Here is a 21,661-nt window from a genome sequence, read left to right as displayed (position 1 = left end):
AAGGCAGAAAAAAAAAATCACAATTTTCAATAACTTGTATTCTACCCTGCTGTGGCGCATACAAGGCATAATTTTTTATGAAGAGGTTAAGTTACTGTGAAGTAATTAATTAGTTAGTTAATTGTCCACAAGGCCAGCCAGTAACAAAAACAACAGAGTTCAAAATAATTTCCTTTTTGCACTTGCTATGATGAAACACAAAGAAGATTTCAGCTTCTGAGCAGAATTATAGTTGACCTTAACACCAAGATCAATATGAGGTGGTGGCAGCAATTTGGAGTTTTGATACCAAAAAGTTTCAAAGCACAAATAAAGCTCTAATGGCTTAGATTTGTTTGAATGAAGCATGAAGCAAATAAACTGAGCAACCCGATCTAGTGGAAGGTTCTCCTGCCCATGGAACCAGATGATCTTTAAGGTCCCTTCCAACCCAAAGTATTCTGTGATTCATTCCATGATTCTTGACTAGAACATCTCTATTATGAGGAAAGACTGAGAGAATTGGGCCGTTTTAGTCTGGGAAAGAGAAGACAGGGCTATCTCATCAATGCTGGTCAATATTTAACAGATAGGTGTCAGGAGGATGGTGCTAGTGACATGACAAGGGATAATGGGCTCAAACTTGAACATAAGAAGTTCCATCTAAACACAAGGAGGAATTTCTTTAAGAAGTGGTAGAGTCTCCATCTCTGGAGATATTCAAAACCTGTCTGGACATGTTCCTGCAAGGTGAAACTGCCTAGAGTTCCCTGCCATTCTGTGATTCTGTGATTCTACACCACTTTACTTTTAAACAACTTCTTTTGGTTTTCTGTAGACAAATGCAGCTTCTTATTTCCTAATACTGAACTGCAGAGAAATAACACTAAACGAAGGGATATTCATGCACAAAACTAATACTATAACATATTTGGCCCAGAACACCTTCAATAAGATGATGTGAAAGGGGTCAAGAAATGCTCATGCATCCTTGACAAAATACTACACTGAAGGAAATAAATGCCAACAGCAGATGAGGTAGGTAACTCAGTGATTTCTTAACTATGCAGAGTTTGGCAGAGGTAAAAAGTTTATCATTTAACATACTGCATTTTATCCTTTTAAATGTAATTGCTAGCCTTCATATTGAAATGGTGGAGACATACATAAGATACTTACTTGGCCGATCCTGCGCCTTCTTCATCAAAACAACACCACTTAGCTCCACAAAAACAGATTCTGACCTCTCAGGGTCATCATCATCCAAAATAGGCAAAGATACTGTGACCTCAGTTTCATTGGCTGTGAAGATCACATAACCTGTTATGGGTATATAATCCTTCCCCTCTGTTGCTCTAACAACATCTGGTGGAATAAAGGGTGACTTTTCATCATCACCAATTGTTCTGTAGGTTACCATTACTGTACCCAGGAGACCACCAAGCCTCTTTATTGTCAGGGAGACATTTTTTGTTTCTTCCTCAACTTTTATTGGTCTGTTTTGCTCAGAAAAGATGAAGACTCCATATGGATCATCATTAGCTAAGATAGTTAAGGTTGCAATAGTGTGGTTTCCAAGACGACCACTGGAAACATTGATGATCAAAACTGAAAACACCTTATCCAGTTCAGGAACATCATCAGGAGAAATCTGTACTGTAATATTTGCTCTTGCTTGGTCAATATCAAATGTGACAATTCCATCTGTAGAGATCAGGTCTTGGGAAGGATCACAAACTATGATCCAGTGCAGTGTCACCTGAGACAAGGCCCCATGAGTTCTCACAACCTAAGTGAAAAATATAAAAGTATGAAAATTAAGCAAAGACACTGGCATGATAGGTTAAAACCAAATTTGTTTAAAAAAAAATTATGATCTTTATTATCTCAAATTTGCTGCATTTGTTGTTCAGTAATATTTATTTTAAAATAGTAGTTCTTCAGATGTAAACAAGGAGAGCAAACTGCTGGAGTGAGTTCAGAGGAGGCTATGAAGATCGTCAGAGGGCTGGAGCACCTCCCCCACAGAGACAGGCTGAGAGAGCTGGAGCTGTTCAGCCTGGAGAAGAGAAGGCTCCACAGAGACCTCAATAGTGGCCTTCCAGTATCCAAAAGGGCCTACAAAAAAGCTAGGAAGGGCCTTTTTACAGGGTTTTGTAGTGACATGATGAGATCAAATGGATTGAAGCTTGAGGGGGAGAAATTTAGACTGGAGATCAGGAAGAAATTCTTTAGAGTGAGGGTGGTTAGAGACTGGAACAGGTTCCCCAGGGAGGCTGTGAATGCTCCCTCTCTGGAGGTGTGCAAGGCCAGGTTGAATGAGGCCTTGGTTGAATGAGTGGGAGGTGTCCCAGCCCATGGCAGGGGGTTGGAACCAGATGATCTGTAAGGTCCAAACCACTCCTTGAATCTATGAATCTGTGAATCATTGCACAATTTTAGTGCCAAGATGAATGATACACATAGAAAACTCAGCATGAAATGTGAAAAACAGATGTGCATGATGAAGTTGTTAAAAACCTCATGGACTTATGGCAAAAACATCACAGAACACCCAGTCAAAATAGAGACACAACAGGACTGCATAGCAGCATGAGACTCGAAGCCCTCTGACCTGCAGCACAACATTGCTATCTCCTTCTTCAGGCTCAGTTCCATTCACCAAGAGTGACTCAGTACTGAACTCAAACACACCATGAGCATCATCGGAAGCCTCAATAGTCACAAGGATGTGGGATGCAATTCCCAGGCTAGCTGTTGAGTTCCAAAAAGAGTTACTTTTTCTAGCATCACTTCTTACATGACAGAAAACAGCTAAAGAAACATGCTACTAAAAAACACGCAGGAAAGCATGACTGGAGTAACTGTGCTCTTCTGCCTTTGTTTATTCCATGTGGATAAGGAACTGATTTCCAATAATGCAGTCCTGACAACCCTCCTATGGAACTATTGGCAAAACAAATATACTAGAAACAAGTATTTTAAGGAAGCAGAGAAGTAAAATTACAAGTTTAATTAATCAAAACAGAGCAGAATTTATATGATTATATAGCAAACCAAAGTGTTAGCAGACTGATGATATGAATCCAGGTCTCATTCTAATATTAGCTGGAATTAAAAACAAAGTAAAGCCCAGGACTGGTTCATCCCACTGCTAAAAGACTGTCTTGAGTGAGATAACTGGCTGCTCAGAGACAGAAAGCCATTCTTTGAAACAAGGAAAAGAAGAAAAGCACTTCAAAAATGCCAGGAAGTTCCAAAAAGTGACCAAACCACAGACTTACTCTCATATTTGAAATTAAATAATTTGCATTTACAACTAAAACTGAAAATCAGGCTGTCTCAATTAGTCAGTCTGGGTTAGAGCTGCTCATGTAACATTTTCAAGTCTGCAAGGTTTGATTTGAAGTCTTACACGATTAGGTTTTCCCCTCAGATGTTATATTATTTCTCCATCTAGTTTTGGTTTGTTTTCTTTTTTTCTCAGCATTAAATTATCTTTGGTTTTGGTACATTATGACATAAACACAAACATAACAAGAAGAAGTGAAAAGCAATCAAAACATTCATTTAAAATCTCCAAGACCGATTAATTTTTCTTTAAGGATATTTCTGACATGCAGAGAATTAAAGCAGCACAAATCACATATCAAAGCATACCACCAGCTAATTTTTAAGTTCCTCTCAATTTAAAAAGTGGATTTGCTCTCCATAAAATTTTACAGCTTTCCAACCAAACTAATTTTGCTAACTGTACTTGCAGGATTATTGTATTGCGGTTTACAGCAACATACATTTGATGGTATAGAAGCTGTTACTTTGTTAGATTAAAGACTGGCTGACACTGATATTATGCCTAAATTAAAATGGAAAAAAGAATGCTTTGACAGAACATTATGACAAATCTAAATTAATCAGCTGTAACTGTAAGTAAAGAAACATTAGGACAACTTCTGTCAGTACAGTAAGTTATGAGGGACTTTGGCTAGCAATAGAAAATAGAATTAAAAATGCTTACCATGTTGATGGACAGTTGAAAAGAAGAAATCCATGTTCCCATCACCACTACCACTGCCATCATTTCTAAAGAGCTCAGCAACTTTAAAGATGACAGACATACAGATATATACACATACATACATTTATAAATAAAGCGATAGCAGAAAGTAATTTACACATTTCTGGACAACACAAAAAAGGAGGAAAGTACTCTAGGAAGGAATCCATTCTGGATATGAAAGCATACAGGATTTCTGATAAAAGCCAGGAAAAGTCTTGTATATCCCACTTGTTACCAAATCCATGACAGTGAAGAAATATCAATGGGAAGTTAGAGGGAAAAAAAATCACGTGCATTTCTGGTCTCTCTTTTCTTTCTTCCCCCCTTTGCACCTCATTTTATAATTCCCCTTTCTCACTCCTAAATGAGATCTGTCATGGAGAAATTTGAACTATGAGTTTAAAAAAATCTCCAGGGGCTAAAATCCACCATATTCTCTTATTTTACTATTCTTTCACAAAGCAAAAATGTGTGTCAGGAAATTGAAAAAATCTGCAGAAAGCTTGACTAATGGAGAGTTTACCCCAAGTACTGTGCTTGCAGCAGTGTTGGAAAGGCCAAAAAGAGGTTTTGTATTAAAAGAATATCTGTCATCTGCCTACTGAGTTATTAAAGTAACTTGTTAGTGAAAACTCTGTTTAACAAAACAATTGTTTGGCCAAAAATTCCACGTGGATGAGAGGTTTGAAGCTTTTATCAAAAGAATCTCTATTTTGTGCCATAAACACTCAAGGGAGCACTACCTAACTTATAAGAAGGGCTCACACTTCTATTTTTGGATTGCTTTAAAAAATAGCATCAGCAAAAGTCATATTATGAACATAAATAGGTCACCTTTTTTCCCTCCAAACAGCTTCCAAAATCTCTCTTACAGATTTTCTCAAATGGAAATAAATTCTGTATGGGCTGAGAAGTCTTATCTGGGCAGAACTGATGCTTCCTAACCCCTGTGAGTGTTCTTGTTCTTCCATGGAGTCAACATCTACTTCTCCAGCTCAGCTGGACTCCCCATGCTGTGCAACACCCACAGCCCCCTACTTCTGCAATCCTGTTGGGTCTGTTATGAGCCAGTGTATCACAAGTCCTCTGATTTCACTCAAGTGGCTGACAGAAAACCCACAATGGCTATTTACACTTAAATATTTTATAAATATTGAAATGAATCTATTTTTTTTATATTATTTGATTCTTATTACCAACCACAAAATCATGTAATGTGAAAAGCAATGCCTTTAAATGACCTAATGCATAATAACTGTCATCTTTCTTTGGGATCTAGTGGTTTCCAGCAATGACTAAGAAATTGTCTGAAGAACAGCTCTTTCCTAAGAAAAACTACCACTATCTGGGGGATGTTTGTCTTTAGAAATAATGTGGAAGTGGTACACCTAAGAAATGTAAGATTTTAAAGGATGAGTAGAGATCACAAAACCACAACCAATGGATTGATGCAGGTGCCTTACCTCCTCCTTCAGGGTTCAACAGCTCCACTTTGAAAGTTTTTTCTAATTCAGGAACAGAATTATCAGTGATGTTAACAGTAATGTACTTGTGCCTTTCTCCTGGCTGAAATTCCAGTGTGCCCACAACAGCCTGCAATATGAAAGCTCTTCACATTTTTGTTCAAGCCTAATGTTTTCCTCCATATGAAAAAAGAAACAGAACCTTGGCTGTGTTTGTATTTGTCAAACATCTGTTGTGTTGTTTTTTTGTTTGTTCTTTTCATTTAAGCTTGTAAAAAAAAATAAATCTGCTGAATCTTTGTTATGAGAAAACAAGACATTTAAATTCACAGAACTATGAGCATCTTATATCAGATAGGTTTTTCTGCACAGATATTAAGCAGATATGTACAGGTTATTTTGCTGAACATGCACAACCCCCCAATATGTACAAACATAACCTTAACCTGTACATGCACCTTGAATGCTCATATAAAGTTTGACATCCTCAGAAACAACAGCAAATATCCTTTCCTGATGCAGTAACCATTCTCTTCAGAAAAAAAATAATCAAAAGTAAAGGCTTTCCTTAAGAAATACATCATGCTGCACAGAAAGGAGACAAAAGTCACACAGTGATATACTTTTTTAAGTATTAAGTATTCATTTACCACATCACCATATAAAATAAAGTGTTCCTGTGAAAAGCATCATAGCTGGGCTCTGATTAATACAATAATGTATAATTACAATAATAAATAATCTTACACCTGGGCAACAGCCATACCTGATAATCTTTAGGGCTGAAAGCTGTAAGTGGTACTGTTCTGTATTCCACCAGAACTGTTCCAAGAAGGCCTTGTGCACGAACTACCAGCAACCTGACATGTCCAGCTTCTTCTTTAATGGTAATATGGGGTACAGCAGAGGCTGGCAGAATCATTCCATCACCTGGCTGAGGAGGTGGCCCCACTGAGAACTGTAGCAGACCTGGCAGACAATTAGTACTATTTACATGGCTTCTCACATCAAATTTAAATTATCATACTAAATGGAAACCAAATTATTTATAATATTTAACATTTCTAATACTAAAAGGCAATTAAACACGCCCTCAGACCTGAACCATGCTAATTCCAAGGATGTGCTGTGTACTTTCCCCTCTTTCACTGATACCCACAGGAGTCTTCATAAAGCTGCAACACAATAATGAATTCAACTCATCCCACAAGAGCCTAAATATCCATCTCTGGAGGCAGTCAAAACTGCCTGGATGTGTCCCTGAGTGATTTACTGCAGGTGATCCTGCTCTAGCAGGGGATTTAGACTTGATGATGTTCAGAGGTTGCTTCCAAAACCAAGCATTCTGATTTTGTGAATATGTCATAGTACTGGGTACTTATTGGTATAGCAAGTATGCAGAAATGTCTCTCTTCAACAGGAATTCTCATCTGGGAAGAACTTGCACAGGATGAACTGCATGCAACCTTTATTTGCTCTCAGAGGGGAACAGCTTTGATATTTTTTATTTTTTGGTAATATTGTCAATAAAAAATAACTCATCTTTCACCTTTGCATAAAAATTACTAATTAAGCTCAAGTTAGATAAAGCAGAGTACTTGGGATTGCTTCCTCAACTATCTCAAAGCTAAGCAAAGTTTTTCTCTGTTGAGCTACAACTATACATTAATCTGCATCAAGACTGTACCATCTCCATCATAGTTACCATATGGGTGGTCACTGGCTTTGATGCTGATATCAGTAGTTTCCTTTTCTGGATCTATACTTGCTCCACTGGTAGGAGTTGAACCTAGTTTTCCATCTCCAGACACTGCAGAGACTAATGTCACACGGAAATATTCATTTAGCTCCGGAATGTCATCATCAATAACATGCAAATTTAAGACCTAGAGAAGGACCAAATCATGGAGAAATCAAACCTTGCAACATACATCGCTTAATAGCTTTCATGGCCCTGCTTAACTCATCAAATTCTTTGATTAGTCAGTCATCTCTATGTGCTGTGTAGCTCTGAAATTCATGTAGACAACATTTTTGCTTTCCATGTCTATAAACTAATTTCTAGGTTAGTATTTTACATTTAGAATATGCATTGCAAACAGAAGTTTACCAAGCTACCAGAGATGGAAGGCATATTTTCTGAAGTGCTTCAAATTACAGAAACACATAACCAAGCAAGCGATTATTATCTACCTTAACATTAGCATAGAGTAAATTATGTCTATTGAAAATGAAACATGATAGATTTCAAAATCTTATGAAATTGTGCTTCTGAACAAACATTACAGTGATTACCACAATTCAGAGAGTCAGTAAAGCAAGAGTTTTATGACACTTGAGATGATGGCAGATCATCTATTAACTAACATCACCTGCTCTCCACAGACTAGGATATTCACCTCAGATAATTCAGGCTGTCTATATACTGTGATATGATTTGACAAAACATATAGATGAGAAGGCTTAAGGATTGTATTTAGAGGTGTAGGAATGAGTAGTTTACATCAGTGAAAAGTCTCTTAGGACATCTCACCCGATAAGCAGCTGCTCCCAATCTGTTTCTTAGGGGCATATCCATTAACTTCTCCATATGTAGACAATAAATTGGACCATGCAGCGGTGGAGCAAGAGGGTATGCCATCCCTTTTCTGCCACTAGATAGAATAAGGCAGGCTCCATCCAAACTGCCAGACCAGAAAGGCTTTGGAAATTTTTGCTTTATATGACTGTATGCAATGCAGTAACATGCTCTGATGGAGAACTAAAGCTGACTGAGCAGTGACATGAACACTTAGGCATCGTAGGCTTTTGCCAAGCTCTAACCATTTTGTAACTGGTACCAGATCCACAGTTCTGGTGGAACCACTAGGATCCTTTCTTGCAGTATCAGCATGTTTCAGTCAGTCCATACTGACTTCAGCAGAAGACAGAATTTCTTACTAACAATTCACACTTTCAATTGTATGAATGCTAATACAAAACACACATTAACTTTTCACAGTATTGTGGACTGAATTCATAGCAACATTTAGCAAACAGGACAGAACGTGACCAACAGCAGCTATAAGACACTTGACTACAGCAGTGAACTGATTGAAGCCCAACCCATGGAAACATCCCAGGGCAGACTGTTTGGGACTCTGAACAACCTGCTCTAGTTTAAGATAACCCTGCTGACTTTAGGGGGGTTGCACTAGATGAGCTTGAAAGGTCCCTTCAACCCAAACCATTCTGTGATTCTGCAACTGATGCAAACACAAATCTGAGTTCAAAAACTCAGATCAAAATCTTATCATCTTCCAGTTCCAACAGTAGCTGGATCCATTACTTCAGCCCAGAACCACATAATGTATATATAGAGAGATATGCATTAACCTAATATGTGCATATGTGCAAACACATCTCATATGTTGTTTGCATTCAAGCATACATGCACACATAGTGACCCCTCAATCAGTATACAAACGTGGATCATATCACTTGCTAGTTGCCAGGGGTGAAAAAAACCCACAAAAGATAACAACCCCTCAACCAATCCAACCCACCTAAACAACTAAACCATGGCACCAAGCACCCCATCAAGTATCCTCCTGAACACCTCCAGTGATGGTGACTCCACCACCTCCCCAGGCAGCCCATTCCAATGGGCAATCACTCTCTCTGTATACAACTTCTTCCTAACATCCAACCTAAACCTCCCCTGGTGCAGCCTGAGACTGTGTCCTCTTGTTCTGGTACTGGCTGCCTGGGAGAAGAGACCAACCTCAGCCTGACTACAACCCCCATTCAGGTAGTTATAGAGAGCAAGAAGGTCACCCCTGAGTCTCCTCTTCTCCAGGCTAAGCAACCCCAGCTCTCTCAGTCACTCCCCATAGGGCTTGTGTTCCAAACCCCTCACCAACTTTGTTGCCCTACTCTGGACTCGTTCCAGCAAGTCAACAGCCTTCCTAAACTGAGGGGCCCAGAACTCGAGGTACGGCCTAACCAGTGCAGTGTACAGGGGCAGAATGACCTCCCTGCTCCTGCTGGCCACACTATTCCTGATGCAGGCCAGGATGCCATTGGCCCTCTTGGCTGCCTGGGCACACTGCAGGCTCATGTTCAGCCTACCATCAAGCCACAAGAAGGAAGCACTGTCTAGCATGAAAACCAGTCAAGCATCTTCAGGAGGTGTTTTCCATCAGGTTTGCAAAGGACAGGATGAATAGTTAATAGGAAGGTAGGGTTTACCTCTGATCTCTGCCAGGGAAGGAATGTGATAGTGCCACTGCTGTTAGAAAAATCGGTAACAGAGTAATCAATCCCTGTGGAATCAACCTGTGAGATAATGTAGCTTATATACACGTAGTCTAGGGCTCCCCTTGTACGCTCCACAACACAGGATATAGTGGAACCCTCATCAGCTGTCTGGAAGAAAGCAAGAAATTGAAATGTTTATTAGAGTCAAAGTTAATGAAAGCAATAAATGCAAAACATGGAATTATCTAAGGCTAATAGAATTCAGGTAGAAAAAAAAAAAAAAGGAAAATAAGTTCTTATGTTATTTCAGCACTTTTGAAGTGGTAGGAAGCTGAAACTGATCTTAATGGTCAGAACAATCTTAGAATTTGCAACAGCTTCTACTGTCTCCCTCAGGACTATCAAGGTAAGTTAATAACTATTGTTTGGTTTGGACACAATCTGTTGCCCCAAAACTACATAATCAGTACAAAAGACATAATCAGTATGTTTAAATATGCATGTTTCCATAAAATATGCAACTGGAACCATTGTTTTCATAGATTCACAGGCTCATAGAATGGTTTAGGTTGGAAAGGACCTTAAAGATTATCTAGTTCCAACTCCCCTGCCATGGACAGGGACACCTTCCACTAGCCCAGGTTACTCAAGGCCTTATTCAACCTGGCCTTGAACACCTCCTGAGAGGGGACATCCATCCACTACCTCCATGGGCAACCTGCTCCACTGTCTCACCACCCTCACTGTGAAGAATTTCTTCCTAATCTCCAGTATAAACCTCCCCTCCTCAAGCTTCAATCCATAACCTCTCATCCTGCCACTACAAGCCCTTGTAAAAAATCCCTTCCTGGCCTTCTTGTAGGCACCCTTCAGATACTAGAAGGCTGCTATTAGGTCTCCCCTGAGCCTTCTCTTCTTCAGGCTGAACAGTCCTAGGGCTCTCAGCATGTCCCCATATGAAAGGTTCTTCATGGCCTCCTCTAGACTCACTCCAACAGCTCCATGTCCCTCATATATGGGGGGCATCATAAATGGATGCAGCACTCCAAGTGGGGTCTCAGGAGAGCAGAATAGAAGGGCAAAATTCTCCCCATGTTCTGCTGCTGTCACTGCTTTGAATGCAGCCCAGCACACAGCTGCCTGCTGGGCTGCCAGTAACTGCTGCTAGCTTAGGGTGAGTTTCTGCCCTGATCCAGCAGCAGGATCTTGCACTTGGCCTTGTTGAACTTCATGAGGTTGTCCTGGGCTCACCACTCAAGCCTGTCAATTCACGTTTCATTATATTATCAGTGATTTAAAGAAATTGTTGGATTTCCCCAACTAGAAACACTAAAAAAAAACACCAAACCCACAACCCAAAACCAACCAACCAACCAAACCACAAACAAAACAGATACAATAAAATCAAACTATACTATCATCATCTAGTAAAACCTTTGGAAAATGCTGTGGTTTTCACTCCTCTTTACAATCATGTGTTCAGAGAGAACATGACTTTGTCAGGGAGGTGGTTGAATCCCTATCCCTGGAGGTGTTGGGAAGAGGCAGAGAGGTGGTGCTGAGGGAAATGGTTCAGTACCTGACAGCACTCTGCCCAGCCAAGCAGTTAGATAATGGTTGGACTCATCTTACAGGTCTTTTCCAACCAAAACAATTCAGTGATTCTGTGACTTCAGCAGCAACAATTCCACACATTTAGAACAAATTAGGTATTGATATTGACGATGTATTTTATAAAATTACAGTCATAAAACTGAAATAGAAAATGAATTTATCTGACAACTGCTGGAAAAGCTAGATAAAGGCATTAGATAATTTTCAGAGCTGCTGTGTAACACAGTGCAGATACTGCATGTGCCTTCAGCTGCCCATTAGGCAGATATGCTTAAAAAAGCAATTAAACTGCTGATAAAACAGTTCTCTCTCTCTCTCACCACTGAGAGCTCTAATACTTCCCTGGTGTAATGGACGTAAAGTAAATGCAAAACAGGTAAGGGGCCATATAAATTTTTCATTTTACTTCACAGTTGGTTGATGATCTGTGGCATCACAGTATTATCAGTGGCATTTGAAACTGATGGAATCTATTATCATAGCATGTGGTAGGCACATAGAAAGCAAACTGGAAACAAACTGAAATCCAGTATCACTCAGGTAAGATGGTTAGTTTCAAAGGTGTCAAAAAGACGTTTGTTGGAAAGGATGTAATCAAAAGGTCATGGCAGTTTCCAAACTGGGAAGCATTCTGGTGTTTGCTTTCCAAAATAATAAAATAAAATAAAATAAAATAAAATAAAATAAAATAATATACACTCACATCTAGAATGTCTTTCTCCCTTATAAATTATTTAAGAAGTAAAATTTAATTGTATTTCAATCCTCCCTCAAAAACTATCAAGTATATGTATTGCATACAGAGTAGCTACCACAACAGAACAATTTCACATCTAAAACAGAAAAAAAGGCATCTCACAGTCAGAACCAACTAAATTCACACCAAATCCATGCAAATTAATGATGGCAAATGGTCATGGAAAAATATATCACCCTTTTCCACTGCATGACCTATAATGGTCATGGAGGTGTTGGGTGGGAGATTGGACTTAGAATTAGAATTACATAGAATAAACCAGGTTGGAAGAGACCTTCAAGATCTTCGCGTCCAGCCCATCAACCAATCCAACCCACCTAAACAACTAACTCATGGCACCAAGCACCCCATCAAGTCTCCTCCTGAACACCTCCAATGATGGTGACTTCACCACCTCCCCGGGCAGATGATCTTAGAGGCCTTTTCCAACCTTAATTATCCTATGGTTCTATGATTATGTAACACAAGAAAATAAAATTTAAATCATTTTAATGCTCTGTTCTCATACCAACAAACAACTAATCTCAAACTTTAATTGATAAACCCGCCTCAGATGTGGCAGGAGCAAGGGGAGAAAAAAATGTTCTTCTTGAAAAAGCCTCAGTATGCAGTTTATGCAATAAAATCAGCTACACTTACAAACATATGTTTGGAGGGATTTTTACAAATGACATTGCAAATGCCAGTGATATTGAGGCTGTACTGACAAAAATTACGTATTTCCCAATTCTAGAAAAACTATGCTCAGCTACAAAATGCTACCATCCAAGGCCCTATGCAGGTCAGCTGGTCTTGTCATTATTCATCCTGTGCCCAAAAACCTCACCTATAGTTTTCCTTCTGCAGACCTTACCTCAGGAATGCAGGCTCCAGTGAAGCCAAACAAACCATTAGCATTATCACTTTTCTGTATTCTTAACCGTGCTGTGGTATTTTCTTGTGAAATTCGAGCCCCGCCACGCACAGAGACCAGCTTCAAGATGAACAACTCCTCTCCTTCCTCTTCATTGTCATCCTTTGCAGACACAATGAAGGACTTATTGGTCTCTCCTTGACGATACTCCAGATACCCAGAGACAGGGTGGACATCGCTCTTTGCAGGAGTTGCGTGGAGTTCGTAGATCTCTGCTCGTGTCAGTTTACGCTCATACAGCCTCACGTCCTGCATTAGCCCAGTGTACCTACTTCTGCCATTGATTCCCGCTCCAATTCTCACTATTCCTGGACCTGAGAAGGAAAACATAATTTTTCTCAGATAGTTGTATTTCTTGAAAGTAATAAATCTGAGGCTAAGCAGCTGTTATAGTTAAAGGCAAACTATTTGCTGTCCCTGGATTAGGGATCATATTGATCTTGAAATGTAAAGTCAGGAGGCTCCTCAAGCTTCATCTCAGTGTTCCACGTAGATCATCACAAGTCAAACAACTCCATTCCAGACTGTTTAGGTTTTTCAACCTGTTAGTTCTACCAGCACACTGTCACCATGTGAGGCTTAGAAACCTCATTCTTTCCATTAGAGTTCTGTGGAGCACAGCTGCAACCCCTCTCTGCTTTTGTTTTGCTAAACAGACCCCATTATGTCTCTTCTAGGACAGTGGATCCATGCTAGTGATACTCATCATCATTGCATTAGCTCTTCTGGACATGCTTTTCCTCTAATGCACTGGTAATATAGACTTAGGAATGTACAACAAATTCCAAATGCTTATTACAACAGCATTTATACTTCTCTGTTTCCAAACAATTATCCTATACTGCAAATCACAGGATAGCAGCTGTCTGTTTTGCAAATAGCTGGCAGCTCATTTATTCCTATTGTGCTAAAACATATAGACATCTCTTCGTTCCATCTGTTTTCTGGTTTTGGAAGAAACTGTGCTCTTGAATGGCATACGTAAGACACTGAGAGTCAGTTATAGAGCAATCACAGCACTGAAAATGGTCCCAGAGCACAAGGCAGAGGATAGAGAGGAAAACTGGGCTATTACGCTCACCACTGTGTAGAACCCAACACTTAATGGAGAGAGATTAACTCCTTACCTTGTACTTCTAGTATCTCCAGATAGAGAATATGGTATCTCCACTAGTAAGAAAAATCTACAACTCAGACATATCCTTCTAGCAGGAAAAAAGCATTACTGAATTTCATCTTTGGTTTAGAAACTGAGGGGAAAGAAAATCCTTTATCAGCTACAACACTGCAAGTCTGATGGAAATTGTTAACTGCAGAGGCACTGCTTTGTTACAGAGGGCAAATTTATTTCTCAGACCTGTTACTGGAAATGTATGTGTTTTTTAAATCCTCTTTCTTTATTACAAAATAAGAGACTGTATTCAAGAAGTTAATAATCATTCACTGCCTATCCCCACCAAGGAAATCATATGAAACTGAAGCTGTGAGAAGAAATCAAAAAGGATGGGGAGGATTTCCAAGAAAAACAAGAAGGAAATAGAAGAAAAAAAAAATCTGACCACATAATGTCTGACCATACAAAGAAATTGTTCTGATATGCTTCTCATCACTGCTGTGATAGTTCAGAGTGAAAGTCCCTAATGCCTAAAACCATACCTGGGACAATCCAGTTAGACAAAGTGAGGTAGCCACGCTGATGTTCCTTGGAACACTGTTACATTTATACACATAATTCTCATGTTCCATGTAAAAATACTTTAAAAATAAGAAAATCTGCACCCTGAAAAATTCTACTGCTTACAAGATATTGGCTTAGGTGTAATATAATGTACAACTAGAAACAAAATCATTATTTCAGTTTTTTTAGGAAACTGAGAGGAAAAATGTCCTTTCTCACCTAAAGCACTGTTAATCTCATGGAAATTATTAACTGCAACTTAACTGTATTTATGCATGATAAGCATACCTATATAAGTATTATAATAAATCATTAATTTATTTTCACATTATTGTAGTCCAAACTCTGTCACAATTTTTAATTTTCTGGAACTTTCCTAGCATACACCTTTCTATGAGGTAGACTCTTCCACACATGGCAGAACAACATAATGCAGCTTACCATCAGCAATTGCTTCTCCTTTAAGGCTCTTAATTCCCCCTTGAATTGGAACTCCATCCATGTAGAATTCAATTATACCTTCATCCACAGTAATCAGAAGGTGAAGCCAAGTGTTTTCATCCAGATACTTCAGGACTGTGGCTTTAGCCATATATGTTAAATTGGATCCTAGCGCTGTATAATGAAGCATTACAGAAACATGAGAATCATTTGTTTGGATTTTCACGCCGTAATATAAGGTCCCATTGTCATCATCCTTTTCCACTATATAACCATCAGTATTGATGCTAGGAATTAACCATGCTGAAAATGTGAAATTGGTGAGTGCAGCATTTCCATTGCACAGGTATTCTGGGCTAATAATCCCAAATGCATCCCCTTTCCCACTGAAATACAAAGCATCCGTTCCACTGTGATGGCGTCTCATGTGTGGCTGAGATTGCACTGAACTTGGGAATGATCCTAGCAACAAGAAGTCTACCATCGATGGTAGTCCAGCTTGGAATGTGCTAGACAGTATTTCCCATCCTAAACGTACAACACCAAAGGTGCCTTGTTGTCTCCAGATAACGAAGTCTGTAATATAGGAAAGATCATCTTCAGAAAGAACATCTTCCACAATCTCTCTGTCCTGGCTTGCTGGATCTATGACAAAGACTCCAAAAGGGTCATCATTGAATGGAATCATCACGGTTACAGCTAGGTTTGTTTCAGACAACTGACCACCAGGACCAGGAAATCCACCTATATAAAGGAAATCAGAGCAAAAGTTAATGGCTGGTTTCAAACACTACGTCTGAAAAAAGTTCCTAAGTACCTGAAGATTATTTTTTTTTAACAAGGAATGTTTTTTAAGAGGCTGGAATCTTCTTTGAAGAGTCTCTGAACTCTTAGCCAATGTTCCAATTTAATGACATTATTTATTGTTTTAAAAATACTACAGTGACAGTTTTCACAGAAAAACAACAACAACAACAACATCAAACAACAGTATTCTATTTTTCTGCAGCAAAATACACATTTTGTCAGCTGGAACAACATTAGCTCCAACTTTTGTGAAGTCAATGAGATTAAGTTTATTTGTTTCACTTGACAAACATAGGTCCAAATTTGGTTATCCTGTTACTCCAAGTTCTACAGGAATATGGAATGGCAAAATCTGACCCACTGTCTCTGAAACAGAAGCAGAGGTACCTTGCAAAATCAGTAAACAGTTGTGCATTAAAACTGCTGCCAGGTCCTGCCATTAGTCATGTGTTCCTGCACAGTAAGAACTTACAAAGATCAAGATGTGGATTTAGAACTTCTGCATTCAAAGTGTGCAGCAATCTACTCAACGACATGTAGGAAACCACCTGTACATGCATATGGATTTCACTTCCAGAAAAGGTCACCACATATTTTCTAGGTCACATATCTAGGCACAGAAAACCACAAATAATACTGAGGTGGAGTAAGTCCAGAAGATTTGGAACTCTGCTCTGTAGCAAACCTGGAGCACCTCTCCTGTCAGGACAGGCTGAGAGAGTTGGGGTTGTTCAGTTTGGAGGAGACCTTATTGTGGTCTTCCAGTATGTAAAGGAAGAAAGCTGGTGAAGGGCTTCTTAGGGTGTTGGGTAGTGATAGGACAAGGGGGGATGGATCCAAGCTAGAGGAGGGGACATTTAGATTAAACATTAGGAAGAAGTTCTTCACCATGAGGGTGGTGAGACACTGGAACAGGCTGCCCAGAGAGGTGGTGGCAGCCTCATCCCTGGAGGTTTTTAAGGACAGGCTGGATGTGGCTCTGGGCAATCTGATCTACCAGAGGGTGTCCTTGGCCATGGCAGGGGGGTTGGAGCTAGATCATCCTTGAAGTCCCTTCCAACCCTGACAATTCTGTGATTCTGTGGAACCTGCAGCAGTTGTGATTTAATTAAATGTATCTGGTAATTTTAAGGTTTTCACCTCCTCTAGAAAAAAGTAAACCAATCAGTCTCTATTTGGTAGACATTCATACCCTTTAATAGTTCTATTTAGTCTTCCACTACACAAAGATGTACATATCTGAAATCACCAAGCATCCTGTTTAAAGGTCAGACCACCAAAATGTGTGTAACTAATTAATGAACTGAGTAACTGAATCCATACACCTAAATTAAGATTAAATGAAAAAGAAAACCTGAAACCTTACCAGAAAAGTATAGGTTATCAAGGCATGACATAAGGCAAAGGTCTTCCCAGGGCTGGTTTCTTTTTGATTGGTTAAATATAGTTCTTTTCTATCATATATGAAGGAAATGATGATATGGAAGACAAATACCTGAAGCATTCACCAACTTTAGAGTGTAAAATTCATTGAATTCAGGAATTCTATCCGAAATAGCTCGGAGTGTTATTGGCTTTGATCCTTCACCATCCATGAAGTGCACAGTCCCGTAAGTTTCATAGAACTCTTCTCCTGGCCTCAGGGCAGAGCCATTATCAAAAAGCTGCCATGTCAATGAGACATTGCCAAAGTGCCCTCTATGTCTCAAAACCCTGTTCAGTGATACAGAAAGACTGAGCATTAACATTAAACACTTTTACTTAGCTACACTTAGATAAGAAAGAGCATCACCTGTACTTAATCATAAGCACTTCTCCGTTTAACCATAAGGACTCCTTCAGCACTTTCTTACATTGGTATTAAATCTGGGCTATGTTCTATGTCCTTTAGAAATCTGGGTTTTTTTCCAGATTATCAGTGTAGTATGTAAACCCAAGTTCTCAGTGCTTAGTCTGTACTTGTGGTCTTGTACCGTATAACAGCAAAGTAGTGAGAATATGGAAGAGACAAATCACTAGCAAATATATTTCAGCCATGAAGGATGAGCAAAAAACCTCAAATGTGGGTGTTCTTCCATAGAAGAATCTGTACATGAAGATGGTTAGTTCAAATCATGGTTCTTCAAACCATCAAATAAATGAATAAATAAAACCCCTCCAAATAAGATCATAAAGGGTCAAACCCAAACACAATATATATTTAGCATATTCTCAAGGATTTTCATTTTCAAATGTGTAACACAAGCAGAAAGATGTGATTCACAGTGATAGGCATTGTTGCAAGGTCCTAAAGGAAACAAATCACTTAAAAAGACATAAATGTGAAAAAAGCTTCTTCTCTAATTGTTCACATTTCCACAGTTATTGTAAACTAACTTCTCTTTGTATCCTGTCTAGAAGTTTCTTAATGAAATATCAGGATTTGGGCTAATACCATCCTGACTTTAAGCACATGACACCTTAAGATTCCAAGCAAATTAATTTCTCAATTTTGCCCATTTTGGAATACACTTCAGTGTCTGCAAGGAAAATACTTCCAGAGGTCAGTCTAGTCAAAACTATGTTCTGTCTAGAAGACAGTCACATCTGGACTTGAGTATAGAGTTCCATCTGTATTTACCAGAAGAAAACTAAACTAAGAGAAACAGGCAAGATTATGGAACAGGTCATCTTGAGTGCAATCACACAGCACTTACAGGATGGCCAAGGGATCAGGCCCAGCCAGCATGGATTTAGGAGGGGCAGGTCCTGCCTGACCAACCTGATCTCCTTCTGTGATCAGGTAACCCGCCTGGTAGATGTGGGGAGGCTGTGGATGTAGTCTACCTGGACTTCAGCAAGGCCTTTGACACTGTCCCCCACAGCAAACTCCTGGCCAAGCTGTCAGCCCATGGCTTGGATGGGAGCAGTCTGTGATGGGTTAGGAACTGGCTGGAGGGCCGAGCCCAGCGAGTGGTAGTGAATGGTGCCACATCCAGCTGGCGGCCAGTGGTGTGCCCCAAGGATCAGTGCTAGGCCCCATGCTGCCTGGGGAGGTGGTGGAGTCACCATCACTGGAGGTGTTCAGGAGGAGACTTGATGGGGTGCTTGGTTGCATAGTTTAGTTGATTAGGTGGTGTTGGATGATAGGTTGGACATGATGACCTTGAAGGTCTCTTCCAACCTGGTTTATTCTATCCTATTCTATTCTATTCTAATACAGTAATACATAGGTTTGTAGGGAAAGGCTTCAAAGCAGGGTGCAAAAAGAAATTTAGAATCCCATTCTTGTATCTGAATTATATTCTGCCCAATCATCTAGACTCTTCATTATCTAAAGTCTACTGAGAACACAGCAAAACAAAAATGCTGTAGTCTTATCTGATTACACTTCACATCAACTTTGATCACATTTTAATATGCAGATTCCACTTCATGATACAATAGCTGATGTCTTCAATATGTTTACAAATCATCTAATCCAAGATTTGTTGAAACTATTTTCCTTTAATACATTTTTATCAATACAAACTTGTACAGGATTAAGATAAAAGCACTATTTATAAAGTACCATGTACAGCAGTTCATATAAATTGTTATTTTAAGGGTATTACTTACATAAAATTGTTGCTTTTGCCTTCTTCCACTGGCTTCTCTAAAGGTTCCAAGGAGAAAATTCCATTTGGATCATCATTTGCTTCAATAATGACTGTGGCCACTCCAGCCTTATAAATAACAGTATCCCCTAAAAAGAGGGTGATTGATTTTATCAAAACTGAAAACAGAAATGGAGATAACTCTAAAACTGGAGGTGTTTCCTTCTCATACCAAAGGAATGAACAATTGCAATCTGTGAAAAACAGTACTTGAGATACTTATTCACAGGCAAATCACAGGGACATGACCAGAGAAGGTCATGAGTCTGAGCAGAAGAGATTACATGAGAGGGGTATTTTGTTTAAGCAATTGGTCAAGCCAGAGGAAATAGAGATGTACTTGGAGATGCCAGTTCTCCTTTAGACCTAGAACAGAAACAGTGCAGTAATTACAAGCTAAGAGCAGTGTCTCAGAATTTGTTCATGCCCCTATCACAGCATATTAGCACTGCATGGACATTCTAGCACTCTTCCTATGTCTACACATGCACATTGTTTCCACCCCCTTCTCATTTTCCTCCCTGTTTAAGAGAACTAGACTTTTTTTTTTTGTTCCAGAGTAAACCATGTATATTGCTTTAACTTCATACACCTCTATCTGTACTTTCTTTCCAGTACAACACTCCAACAGATTTTTTTAAAGGGATGTAGGACAATATACAACAGATCACAAGAAGAACACAATGAGATTTTCTTTCATCAATGGACACAGAAAATATTCTGTATTCTTAGTGGTTTTGGTGAAACAAGGTAGATTTAGATCAGATGTAAGAAGTTTTTCATGATGAATGGGGAGAGGGTGGAAAAGGTTGCCCATCCAGATTGGATGAGGCCTTGAGCAACTTCATGTAGTGAAAGGTGTCCCTACCCATGGCAGGTCAGTTGGAACTAGATGGCCTTTTAAGACCCTTGCAATCCAAACCATACTATGATTATATGATTCTAGACAGGCTGCATGATGTTGTGATTATTCTCCTTTTGGAGGCAAAGTTGCCTACAGCTACCCTCTCTTGTGGAACCCGAGGGAACTGTGACTCTTTAGTTTGGAAAAGAGCAGGCTGAGTGAGACCTTTTGGCTCACTACAACTACCTGAAAGGAGGCTATAGTGAGGTGGTGGTTATTGTCTTCTACCTAGTACCAAGTGATAAAATGAGAGGAAATGGCCTCCAACTGGACCAGGGGAGGTTTAGATTGGATATTAGGAAACATTTCTTTACTGAAAGAATGGTCAGCCATTGGAACAGGCTGCCCAGGCAGATGGCAGAGTCACCATCCCTAGAGGTGTTAAAAAAGGGTGTAAACCTAACAGTGCAGTACATGGTTTAATAACCATGGTGGTTGGGTTGATGGTTGGACTCAGATAGCTTTTCCAACCAAAACAATTCTATGCCAGTGTGTCAGGAGGAAAGCCATCATGTGTTATCAACAACATAATAAGAAAAAATGCCAATACATCCTGAAAAAATATAGTAAAGCAAACTGAGATCACTGAAGAAAAAAATTAAGATGAGAGAAGAATGGCTTTGTAGAAACATTTCGGTAAGGCTGATGCTCTGTAAGAGACTTGGGCTCCAGAGTGGATGCCAGTTGACATCAGCAAACAGGTAAACTACCTTATACACAAACAATTACTAAAAATTCCTCTGTAATTCTCTGTCCAGGATCTTCCATGTCCATCTACCAATGTCCAGGGCAGACGGAGTTCCAGATCAATGAAGCCCTGTGAGCAATTCATAGACCAGCCACAGGGTGTCCGCTTTTTGTGTGACCTGAAGCACTCTCAGTCCCACCATGAACTTAGCACAGCAGAGGCTGAAATGAGGGCTAAGACACTAAGTATGCATGTCTCGATGAAGAAATCTGCTTTTATGTTTCTTCATCTTGATCTGAATCCTTGGAAGGCATTTTCCTTAGTGAACCTACCAAACAATCTAATGTGAAGTCATGGTCTGATGGTTACTTAGAATCATAGAATCAATAAGGTTGGAAAAGACCTCAGAGATCATCAAGTCCAACCTATCACCCAACACCTTAGGACTAACTCAACCATGGCTTGAAGGGCTATGTCCAATCT

General features: G+C 39.5%; 1 protein-coding gene across 1 annotated transcript in view; it reads right to left on the bottom strand.

The window, feature by feature from the left end:
• The window catches only part of ADGRV1 (adhesion G protein-coupled receptor V1), a 394,890-nt gene that overhangs the window by 320,775 nt on the left and 52,454 nt on the right, over nucleotides 1-21,661 (bottom strand). Inside the window, exons 18-28 of the mRNA XM_054177896.1 lie at nucleotides 19,549-19,675; nucleotides 17,447-17,664; nucleotides 15,145-15,888; nucleotides 12,966-13,339; nucleotides 9,733-9,909; nucleotides 7,208-7,388; nucleotides 6,269-6,471; nucleotides 5,503-5,632; nucleotides 3,998-4,078; nucleotides 2,594-2,733; nucleotides 1,159-1,768 (exon numbers count right to left, since the gene is read on the bottom strand). Of these exons, the coding sequence (XP_054033871.1) occupies nucleotides 1,159-1,768; nucleotides 2,594-2,733; nucleotides 3,998-4,078; nucleotides 5,503-5,632; nucleotides 6,269-6,471; nucleotides 7,208-7,388; nucleotides 9,733-9,909; nucleotides 12,966-13,339; nucleotides 15,145-15,888; nucleotides 17,447-17,664; nucleotides 19,549-19,675 (2,985 nt within the window). The remainder of the gene's footprint in view (nucleotides 1-1,158; nucleotides 1,769-2,593; nucleotides 2,734-3,997; nucleotides 4,079-5,502; nucleotides 5,633-6,268; nucleotides 6,472-7,207; nucleotides 7,389-9,732; nucleotides 9,910-12,965; nucleotides 13,340-15,144; nucleotides 15,889-17,446; nucleotides 17,665-19,548; nucleotides 19,676-21,661) is intronic.

The sequence above is a fragment of the Dryobates pubescens genome, chromosome Z (assembly GCF_014839835.1).
Source record: "Dryobates pubescens isolate bDryPub1 chromosome Z, bDryPub1.pri, whole genome shotgun sequence".
In the NCBI taxonomy this organism is placed as follows: domain Eukaryota; kingdom Metazoa; phylum Chordata; class Aves; order Piciformes; family Picidae; genus Dryobates; species Dryobates pubescens.
This window is presented reverse-complemented; position numbering and strand designations above follow the sequence as displayed.